Here is an 11,691-nt window from a genome sequence, read left to right as displayed (position 1 = left end):
GCAGAGTGGTAAAGCTGCAGCACTGCAGTCGGAGCCCTCTCCTCACGACCTGAGTTCAATTCCAGCGGAAGCTGGTTCAGGTAGCCGGCTCCAGGTTGACTCAGCCTTCCATTCTTCAGAGGTCAGTAAAACGAGTACCCAGCTTGCTGGGGGGGAAAGTGTAATGAATGCAATGGCAAACCACCCCATAAAAAGGTCTGCCGTGAAAACGCTGTGAAAGCAGCGTCACCCCAGAGTCGAAAATGACTGGTGCTTGCACAGGGGACCTTTCCTTTCCTATGGCATCTGCTTTGCATGCAGAAGGTCTTAGCCTCAATCCCTCACACCTCCAGTTGAAAGGATCAGGTGGAATGCTATGGCAAAGGCCTGGAGAGCTGCTGCCAGTCTGAGTATACAATACTGAACTTGATGAGTCGATGGTCTTCTGTTCAGTATATGGCAGCTTCATGCATTCATGATCACTATTTTGCAGGAAAAAAACAGGGATTTTAATTGTACTAACCAATGATGATTCCACACACACACAGCCCGCACACACAGTGCTCAAGAACTGAGCAGAAGTAACGCAAAAGTGAAACGGATCCACAAGCTTCAGCTTTGCTTGTCAGACATTTACCTTCACTATTGACTACACCACCTGTAGCTTCTTTGCCTTCTTGAGCGCTGGGTTTTGGAGGGGGGGGGGAAAGAATCAGTACCAGTAGTACAAGACTCCTGCTACTTCTCCCATCTGCTGAATCCAGTTCCTGTTCCCAGATCCGTCCACTCATCTTGTCTATCTACACACAAACATGGACATCTGTACATAGTAGATAGTGCCTGGGAGAAGGGCCACCCTTGATTTATTCTGTATGGGATTTTTAGACTATGATCACACATGCTAAATAATGCAGCTTCGATCCACTTTCAATGCACTTTTAAACTGGGTTTTGCCAGTTCACACAGTAAAATCCAGTTTGAAAGTGCGTTGAAAGTGGATTGAAGCTGCATTAGTTAGCATGTATGATCACAGCCTTACAGTGCTTTCTGCTAGATTAGCGCAGATTACGATAACAAACCCCCAAGTCCTCTCCAAAGTAGGGAAGACAATTCTCACACTAGATAGGGTTGATACCACTGGAACTGGGGAAGAACTGTACACGAAAAAGCTATTCATAACCCCATCGCTTTCCAAAGCCAAGGAAACTGTAGTTTGCAAGAATACCAAGAACTGTTACAGGCTCCCCCTACCCTAGAAGCAGCTTTTTCCGGCATGCCAAGAGACGTGATGAACTGGCCATAAAATCTTTACTCTAGCTGCTCTTGGAATTAGCCTGTGGAAGGAAAAAAGGAGACTGGAGGCAAGAAAAAAAACTTTAAACCAACTCTGGGTTAAATAAGAGCTTTACTTTAAGCACCTCTGAGGTTAGGCATCTAGTTCAAGTTAAACAGGAGGATACAGACTATGATTGGTTAAACAGAACCTACTTCAAAATCTTCCACTACTGCACAAAATGATTTCTCTCTGGGCTCTAGTCTCTATGGTAAGATATTCAGCCTTAAATACAAACTCCAGTTCTCTCTACAGATGTTGGATGGGTTACTATTTGTCAAAGGATTCAGGTCTCACATCATCACAAGTTAAGAGGTATACAAAGAGGTAAGAAAAGCCCAACAGACTTTGTCATTCTCAACTCCAAAAATACTTCTTGGGCACAGAATATCAAGTTTAATACTTATAAGAAGCCACCCACTCTTCACTTGCCACTTTGAATTTCCACCATAATGCACTTTAGGGACAGACAGAACTAGGCTATCTTTGGATATACTCCACAAAAAATGGTACAAACGGGTTAGTGAAAGATTTCAGTGGAAAGATTATCTACAACCCTTTTTTGGAAATAAGTTAAGAACTTTTACAAAAAAACAAACAAACAAGCCAGCCCAGCTAAGAGTACTGACAGACACAGAGTTGATATTGCTGAATATTTCCTGAAGGCCAAGGTGCTCCTCTTATCCATTAATGCGGTAGTTTTCGTGGATCTCTGGTTTTATGTCAAAGACAAAGTTCAGCAGGGCAGACAGGACCTCCTCCCTGTTCTTTTGGAAGTTGTTCTGGAGGACAGTCATCTTCTCCTGGGTGTCCTTTTCCACCTCGGTGGTCGAGCTGCCATGGGAGCCAAGAGCCTAACGCAACCAGAAGACGACAGAGAAGCAGCAGCGTGAGACACAGGTTGGAGAGGAAACAAGTGTCTACAGGAACATCACAGAAACTGTCTTGGGGCGTAGCACAGTCAAACATGCCTGATGTAGTCATGCAGCAGAATGAGACCAAAACTGGCAGATCGGGCTGAACCTCAAGTCATCAAATTTTAACGTGCAGATTCTTTGTGGGACTTTTTATAAGGTACTTTTAAGGTTGTTATAGATGATTAAAATGTTCTGGTCAATGACTGTAATAAGAAACTGAATTCATTCAGGCTACAGGTGGAAGGGGTCCCCATTTTTAGTAGTCTTGCTTATAAAAGAACAGCACATCTGACCTTGCAAATTTTCAACCTACAGGGTTCGATGTATATTAGAATACACAGAAAAATGTAGGGGGGGAAACTCCCTTTCCCCTCCCAACCTGAAGTGGTACAAGCCACAGTACAACTTCAGCACTCTACCGCCTTATTCTGCTGCAACATGTAGACCAGGTCTAAGCTAACAATCAAGAAAATCTCAAGAGGCAGAGAAGGCTGAACATATGGTCTGCACATCTGAGTCAGCATGACAAACCTGCACTTAAAGAGAGCCAGTGGTCAGTGTCAAACGAGGATCATAAATTTCCATTCTGCTATGGAAGCTTAGTGAGTGACCTAGAATCAGACACACATAGCCTAACCTACCTCACAAGGCTGTTGTTGTGAAACTAGAGAGAAGATGTCAGTCATTTTAGGTTCCAATTAAAAATAAGGAAAAGAAAAGTCCCCTTTGCAAGCACCAGTCGTTTTCGACTCTGGAGTGACGTTGCTTTCACGTTTTCACGGCAGACTTTCTATGGGGTGGTTTGCCATTGCCTTCCCCAGTCTTTTACACTTTCCCCCCAGCAAGCTGGGTACTCATTTTACTGACCTCGGAAGGATGGAAGGCTGAGTCAACCTTGGGCCAGCTACCTGAACCAGCTTTTCACTGGGATAGAACTCAGGTCGTGAGCAGAGAGTTCAGATCACAGTACTGCAGTTCTGATGCTTTACTCATTTTACCGACCTCGGAAGGATGGAAGGCTGAGTCAACCTTGGGCCGTCTACCTGAACCAGCTTTTCACTGGAATAGAACTCAGGTCATGAGCAGAGAGTTCAGATCACAGTACTGCAGTTCTGCTGCTTTACCACTCTGTGCCACGGGGCCGCTTATTAAAAATAAGAGCAGGGTATAAATATTTAAAGGCAGCCTAACCAATTAATTCGGCAAGAAGAGTACATTAATGAATGTGTGCCAACTCTGTCTTTCCCTGCACCTTTGGCTCTCTATTTGTTTTTAAAAAGAGGTTAGACTGGCCAGGGTCTGAGTTAGGGCCTTTTCAGTGGTGCCACATGAGACGATGACTAGAATGTCCTTCCCTTCCTATTTCAGAGGGCTGTCTAACTGTTATGTTAATTGTACAACCTGCTGTTTTGTTAATGTATAGGGTGTGATTTAAAAGAAAGTGCACTTTATTTTAAATAAATCTTATTGTTGCTTACGTATGCTTACACCTTGTACAAAAGCTACTTTCAACATTAAACAGGAAAAATGGGCTAGATTATGTTTGTAACCAAAAGAAAAATATGCAGGAAAAGTGGTGGGAAAGAAAAGTAGCAAGTTCAAGTTTAACCAACCGCAGCTTCCTTTGCTTTGAATTCCTTCTCCCTCTGCATGCGATACTGTTCAATTTCAGCCTGGGCTTCTTCTTTCGCTTGTTTCAGTCTCCGATTCTTCCCTTTTCCCAAGAAAAATGGAGAGAAGCAGGAGCGTTAGTAGTCACCAGAGCTAGTAGTGTTGTTGTGAGGCTAAAATGGGGGGTGGGAGAACCACGGAAGCTGCCCTGAGCTCTTTGGAAAATATCATATGACATAAGGGATACTGCAATCAAAAGTGATATGGAATGAGTTTGGGGGGGAATGACTGTAAGGAGGACAAAAAAAAAAAGAGTTCAAAGCAAATTAGATCCATTCCTGTAGGCATATCTGAAATACTTCTTTGGAACCAGGTGTATGCTCATAGGATATTTTGCTTGCATTTGTGTAAGGTTCAAATGGTACATATGCATATTATACACAATTATTATCAGCAGCCAGTGTAGTGTAGTGATCAGAGTGTCAGACGAGGGTCTGGGAGGCTCAAATCCCTGCTCTGCTACCGAAGCTTGCTGGGTGACCTTGGGCCAGTCACGCATTCACCACCTCACCCACCTTGCAGGTTTGTTGTAAGAATATAATGGGGAAGAAGAGAAAGATGCAAGCAGCTATGGAGGAGAAAGGCAGGGTATGAATGAGACAAATGTACATAGCCCAAGCAGGGTATCAGGGAGTTCAAATGCACTTCTTTTTATCACTGTCTCAGTTCAGGTGCATTGCCCAGCCATACTTCTAATTCAAGGACTCTTATTTTGGGAGGAACTGTACCTCAAAGCACCAAATTGGCTGCATTTCTCCTTCAAAGTGGGATTCGAGTTTGGAGTGTGAATGTTAACAGCAAATAATAGCTTTCTGCAAAAAGCAAATAAGCTGAACTGCTTGAGCACAACTGAAAATACAGCAGCTGACAGCAGAGTGCCATCTGTATGGTGTAGTGGTCCCTTCTTTGCCTCAGAAGCCCGCTGGGTGACCTTGGGCCAGTCACATACTCTCAGTCTAACCTACATCACAGGGCTGTTGTAAAGATAAAATAGAAGACATGGGAATGCTATAAGCTACTTTAGGTCCCCACAAAATAAATTAAATTACAAATACAACAGCCCATAATGTGAAGAGGCTGACTCATTTCTGAACAGCTTCAGCTGGCTGTATCTTGTTCATTACAAGGCACGCGCTGGATGTGGGTGCGTCTGATATTTCCCTATTCTGCAACCATCTGACATCTAGAATGATGACCCTATTGAACTTGGTAATGTACAAGTCTCAGGCTTTGACTCTCTCCCCAAGGTGACCCTGGGATTCTAGATGGCAAGTAGATATTTCCAATCGCACACACAAAAAAAGCATGCAAAACATGCAATTCAAAATCCAGGGGGTTTAAATGAGCCCAAGATTCCAACTTTCCAATTTACAAGCATCGGTGCAAGCTGTGGCTTTTTGGCCCCCCAGTCCTGCATTCTCTGTACTGTCTCCACAAAAAGAATCACTCCAGAAGAACACATCTGGCACAGGGCCCTTGGTTCCTAGGATAACCAGCTTAGTGGACACAGGTCAGCCTAAATTTGTTTGCATATTTTTGTAATGTAGAACCTCTTCCTGTTTGTAAGGTGGTTTGCATGCTCCCGGGGAGAAAAGTGGCCTAAAATGCTCAAATATAAATGTGACTTGGAAAGCCACCTGCACACCACAACTGAGCAGCCTGCAAACAACTGCTGAGCTAAACTGTTATTGAATGAGCAGCTGGGCATAAGTCTGATAAGAGGGCTGACAAATCACTCTGGTAGCTTTACTCTCCGGTAAAGAAAGAAACAGAAGTGACACTGTGAGTCAATTGCCCAATATAGCCCAGACTTCGCAATTTGCTTTCTTTTCCTCTTGGTCGTCAAAATGCCACAACTTAACTCTCTCTCAAAAGTCAGCTTAAATTCTTGGAAGCCCCAAGCTCTCTCAGACTCTCTCATATTCCATTCCCTCCCCAACAACTGAAATCCAATTTTATCAGAACACACCACAGGGGTCGAAGGTCAGAAGGACAACCTTTCCTCTCCCTCTTCCAAAGGCAGGGACTTCAGTCTTGCATGGCCTACTTCCCTTTTCTTCTCTCTTCCCTCCACTTCCTATCCACAGCCTCCATCAGCACGGGTTATCTTCTTCACTTTATGAGTATTGTTTTTGGGGCCGAGATCATGCTCCCTGGCAACAGCTAAAGAATCCTGGGTAGCAGGTCAGGGGGAAAATCTACCTCTAACCTTCAAAAAGCACTGCCAATCAGGACAGACATTACTAGATTGGATGAGCCAATGGCCTAACAGATGGAAGCTGCTCTGTTCATACTACCCGACCCGCTGCCTGTATTCACACCCTAAACAGCTGCCTCCACCATACACACATGACCAATCTCTCACCACAATGTCAGAGCTAGCTGTCTCATCCCTTCCATTCCACTCACTCTTGACTCAAGCCCCAACTCATGTTCTGTGCATTATTTCTTCCACTGATAACCCTCCAAAGTTCTCCCTTCCACACTACTCCAACATCATTCTTCTAGAACTTAAAGCAATGCATCCTTTCTTGCCACTTACCCAATTAAGAAGAGAAGACCTCCATCCTCTAACATTGATCTAGCTTCCCATCATATAAACCATGCTGTATACCTGGTTTGTTGATTTATAATTCTAATTTATAATTGACCTCCTACCCCAATACAACAGCAAGTCTCCTATCTAAACAGAGTGAACTCTCTAACCCAGGATACCCCTGGTTTAAATCTTGCTTCTGATGACTTTGGAACGCTGCCTTCTTAGCTCTCCTTCCTTCCTTCCTCCCCCATTTGCAGTACTGGGATAATGCAGACCAACCTTACAAGTCTGTTGTAAAGATAACAAGACAGTATATGAAGTGCTCTAAATGTACAAGTGTTAAATGAACATTGAGTATTAGTTGGATTTTTTTTTTAAAAAAATTATTAGAAAAACCCCTCAGCTAAGTATGCATTTTCTTATGAGAGCTCATCTCATAATATCCTCAGCATGTCCCAAAACATTTTGCTGCAATTCATCACTTTAAAAGTTTCACTAAACATGATGGTTACATCAGCAAAAACATGTATAACACTGGGTGACAAAATTGCAGTCCCTTTCCACACTTACTGCTGGAAAGTCCCCCTGCTTGCAGCACAGTTTTGCAGCAAAGTTAACATAAAAATTATGATGATAAACTGTTTATGCACCACTTTCAAATGTTTAAAACTGTTATGTACACTGCTCAACTGTTACCAGTGCAGGACAGCAGAGATAAATCCAAGCACATGGATGTTTGTAAACTGCCATATGCAGTTTGACCCTACACAAGTTCACTCAGAGCTCACAGATAAACATGCACAGGATTCAGCCTTTGCACACATCAGGGATCATGGCAGAATCATATAAAGACTTGAAACTGCCCTGCACCCTTTGTCCACTTTGCTCAGTATATTTATCCTGACTGACAGAGGTGAAGTACATTGCACTGACAGTACGTTTATTCTGACTGGGAGGTGAAGGCCTTCTTTGGCTGCTACCCAAGATCTTTTGGCTTGCAGACACCAGGGGCTGGACCCAAAACTTACTTTACTACTCCTTGCAAGTATAAAAGTAGCACAGGAAGGGAAAAGAAAATCAGATTCCTGCTGTAGTGACTTTCTATTCACAGGGATTTAAAAAAAAATGCAAACACACACTGAAAGCTAAATCCATCCCTCCCCATCTGAAGAGGCCATTATCAGCTTTCAATAATCAAGGTTCTGCTCCTCTGTCTTCCTGCCCTGAGATTAGAGTCAATGGGGCATGAGCATTAAGGTCTACTCTAGGACCAAGGAGAGCCACTCAAATCCTCACTCGGTCATGACCATAACTGGATGATTCGTCCTTTCTCCACTCAGTCTACCTCACAGGTCTAGACTTGCCAAGTCCAATTCAAAAAATATCTGGGGACTCTGGGGTTGGAGCCAGAAGCAAGGTTGTGACAAGCATAACTGAACTCCAAAGGGAGTTCTGGCCATCACATTTAAAGGGACCGCACACCTCTTAAATGCCTTCCCTCCATTAGAAATAATGAAGCATGGGGCACCTTCTTTGGGGACTCATAAAATCGGACCCCATGGTCCAATCTTTTTGAAACTTGGGGGGGGGGTGTTTTGAGGAGAGGCACTGGATGCTATGCTGAAAGTTTGGTGCTTCTACCTCAAAAAACTGGCCCCCCCAGAGGCCCAGACACCTGCAGGTGAATTCTCCATTATACTCTATGGGAATCGGTCTCCAGAGGGAATAATGGAGTGCATAGCAGCCATTTCCCTCCCCCCCTCGCTTTCTGATGACCTTGAAGCAGGGGGAGGACCTCCAAAGCGGGGGAAACCCCGCCCCCACCTGGGAATTGGCAGCCCTAACGCCATCCTAAATTCCTTGTAGGAAGAGCAAGAGGAAGAAAAAACTAATGCGACAGAGACAAAAGAGACGTCAATCAAGCCGAAGTCGCCGCTAGGCAGCCCCTTTCCCCCTCCCCACCGACAAGCTCGCTCACTCACTCTTGCGGGCCTCGGCGACCTTCTCGGCTGCCCTCTTCTCGGCCTGCAGCAGCTGCTGGATGCCCTGCGACTGACTAGCCATGGCTGGCCTGGCAGTAACACGTCGGCTCCAAGTCGCGGCGCCCTCCTGCAGCTCCTGCCGGCCCCCTCCGCCTGTCCCGCCGCACCCTCGACCCTCCCGCAGCCCGCTCGCCACGAACCAACCCTGGCCGGAGGTCAGCTGATCTGTCACCTGACGGGAGACGTGCGCGCCTCTCGTTTCCCAGCTGACCCCGCCCCTCCGAGTTCTCACTTTCCATAGAGTGCAAAGGGAGGACTGGCGCCGAGCAGCGACATGGCGGGACGCCGCTCTAGGACGCGATGTGTCTATGTTGCTGGCCAAAGCTGGGGCGACCCAAGAGCTCTTCCCAGTGGCTTTAAAAAACAAGATGGGTGGCTCCCCTCCCTTTTAGCATTTTTGTGTCACTCTAGGCATTTGGACCGTACAAAAAGCCTCCCTCCCTCTGGATTGGGCAATGGGAAATTAAAAGGGAGGGGGGAGGAGAAAATATTCTGGTTTGCCTCGGGAGTTCCACGTAGGGCTACGACTGGGTGATGCTTTGACTCTAGCCTTCTCCCCCATCGCTATGGTTTCCTTCTGTTCCCTCCTCGCCCCCTCCTTGCGACCATAAGGTCCAAAGCCTTCGCCCAAACCGTGTTCTTCGAGCTTCTTTTGCCTTGTAGGTCTAATAGTGCGCAGGCGCGAGGTCTGGTTGCGGCCGTGGCCGACCCTCTCGACTTCAGCACGCTCGCGCCTCCCCTCCCCTCCCCCAGCTTGAAGTAAACCTAACTGACTCTGAAATCGCGGGGTGAGGCGTTAAAGGCGGGAGACTGGCCCTTAGCCTCTCTCTGAGGTAGTATCATCAATGGAATTTTGGACCCTCGCTAATCTTGCCATTCCTTGAATCAAATGTATAGCCCAGGCTAGTCCAACCCTGTCAAATCTCGGAAGCCGACCAGGGTCAGCCCTGGCTAGTGTTTGGATGGGAGACCGCCAGCAGGGGCATTCCCAGACCTAGGCAAGGCTAACTTCTGGCACCCCCACCCTGCCACACTGATAACTTCACTGAGTCGCATGTGGGGCACCTCCAGGGTCAACTAGTCCAACCCCCTGCACAATGCAGGAATTCATAAATGCGTCCCCCTTATTTCACAGAATCAGCAAGGCTGTCATATGGTCCTCTAGCCTTCTGTTTGAAAACCTCCAAAGTAGGAGAGCCCACCACCTTGCAAGGAAGCCTGGTCCACTGAGGAACCACTCTGTCAGGAAGCTCTTCTTAATGTTTAGCCGAAAACTCTGATTTAATCTCAACCCGTTGGTTCTGGTCTGACCTTCAGGGACAACTGTAAACAATTCTGCACCATCCTCTATATGTCAGCCGTTTGAAAATGGACATCCTATCACCTCTCAGTTGTCTCCTCTCCAGGCTAAACATACCCATCTCCTTCAGCCTTTCCTCATAGGCCTTGGTCTCCAGACCCCACACCATCTTCATTGCCTCCTCTGGACACATTCCAGCTTGTCTATATCCTTAAATTGCGGTGCACAGAACTGAACACAATACTCTTGGTGAGATCTAACCATAGCAGAGTAAAGCGATGTCATCACTTTGCATGATCCGGACACTACTGTTGATACATAAAATACATTCAACAGCAACTTTAGTAGGGTTGCTAGCTCTGGGTCACCAACGTGGGGGTAGGCAACCATAACTCTATGGCATTATACCCCACTGAAGTTTCTCCCTTCCCCAAAGCCCAACCCTGAGGCTAAACCCCCAAAATCTCCAGGAATTTCCCTACCTGTAGCTGGCAACCCCAATTACAGCTTTAGTAAGGAGAATATAAAACTTAAAATTGATCAGTATCAGTACAAATAAAAAATCAAAAAGGTTATTTCAGCATCACAAGACATTACTGGCAATAATAATTTTAGTAGCAGTAATAATTTGACTCCAAATCTAATAACAATTCATGTCTGAGTCATTATTTACCCAACAGATGAACCCAGTGATAAACAAGGAAGGAAACTGTTTGTACCCAGGGAAATTGTAATTATGGGCAATTAGTCAAATAACATAATTTAAGATGACTTTTGCTTATTCCCAAATATAGAGTATGCAAGGAATCTTCAACAACAATTTCTGAATATTAAAAAAGAGCTGTGCAGCTTTGCAAAGTGAAGGCAGGCTGATAATTGCAATATCCATTAGCAGCAATAAAATTATGCCTTTATTTAGAAAAAAAAACACTGTCTATCCAGAGACCTGCTTGAGATGCCTCACAAGCATTTTAAAAAGCATTAAAATGTATAAAATTGTCAATATCGATGCACAAAACCACATGGACAAACTAAACTTTAGCACTACAAAGTAGCAAAGGAGTTTTTTTAGGTAGGGAGAGAAAAATAATGTTGAGCATGATAGAAAGCCTAAATCTGCAATTTGTACATCATAATATGCTTTAAATGGAGCCCAGCTATGGAGATAATAATGTTCCACAAGGTTGGAACTCTTTACTGGCCGTTTTATTCACCATGATTGATCATAGATTGCTGTGGCTGATGTGGATGCTTTATGATAATCCAACAGCCCAGGTTAGATTTGGGCAAAGGGAAAGTGGCAGGAAAATGTATTCTCTCTCTACCTCATACAGTTTCTTAACTTATTAGTTTTAAGCAGATTACTAAAATATAAAGAACTAGACCACATTTTAATGGCTGCAAAAATCTATCACAAATGCATAAAATTTCACATCTGAGTTATAGTTCTACAAGTCTAATAAAAGAGGTGATGTCTTCATATAATCTATATTTTGGAGCAAAGTGAGAATTAAAAGATTTGTCGCCTCAGAAAAATAATTACATTCAAAGATTATGTGCTACAGAGTCTACACTACCTGCACCACAGTCGCATAGTCTGTCAGAATACATTATCTTTAGCTAATTCCCTTGCAAAACTGTAGATGGTAGAGCATTAAGGCGAGCCAACATAAAGGCATGTCTATACAAAAGAATAGTCAAATATGAACAGTATTTGGGAAGTTGAGCAAATGTAAAGAGTACCAGCAAACTGAGTAAAACAAACATGTGCTTCACAGATCATTCTGTTATAATCATACCCAGGGCTTCTTTTGTAGAAAAGGCCCAGCAGGAATTCATTTGCATATTAGGCCACACACCCTGAACCAAGCTAGCCAGAATTGGGTTCCTGTGCATTCCTGCTAAAAAAA

The 11,691-nt window shown here is 44.6% G+C and overlaps 1 protein-coding gene across 1 annotated transcript; it reads right to left on the bottom strand.

The window, feature by feature from the left end:
• Nucleotides 1-1,365: 1,365 nt before the first annotated feature.
• On the bottom strand, nt 1,366-9,135 carry ATP6V1G1 (ATPase H+ transporting V1 subunit G1). Its single transcript, XM_060251290.1, has 3 exons — nt 8,422-9,135; nt 3,843-3,943; nt 1,366-2,166 (listed from the first exon to the last, which is right to left on the bottom strand). Exons 1-3 carry the CDS (start codon nt 8,501-8,503, stop codon nt 1,993-1,995), a joined length of 357 nt encoding a protein of 118 aa, XP_060107273.1. The 5' UTR covers nt 8,504-9,135; the 3' UTR covers nt 1,366-1,992.
• Between the last annotated feature and the right edge of the window lie 2,556 nt (nt 9,136-11,691).

Source organism: Heteronotia binoei, chromosome 12 (assembly GCF_032191835.1).
Source record: "Heteronotia binoei isolate CCM8104 ecotype False Entrance Well chromosome 12, APGP_CSIRO_Hbin_v1, whole genome shotgun sequence".
Taxonomy (NCBI): Eukaryota; Metazoa; Chordata; class Lepidosauria; order Squamata; family Gekkonidae; genus Heteronotia; species Heteronotia binoei.
The sequence above is the reverse complement of the archived record's forward strand: the minus strand, read 5'-3'. Positions and strand labels throughout refer to the sequence as shown.

Bases quoted from the DNA above. Each gene is read 5' to 3' on its own strand.
- ATP6V1G1 (XM_060251290.1), bottom strand. From the start codon at position 8,503: ATGGCTAGTCAGTCGCAGGGCATCCAGCAGCTGCTGCAGGCCGAGAAG. The intron at 3,944-8,421 runs GTGAGTGAGCGA...TCTTGGGAAAAG, and splicing joins GGTCGCCGAGGCCCGCAAGA to GGAAGAATCGGAGACTGAAA. The intron at 2,167-3,842 runs GTTGGTTAAACT...TGGTTGCGTTAG, and splicing joins TCAAAGCAAAGGAAGCTGCG to GCTCTTGGCTCCCATGGCAG.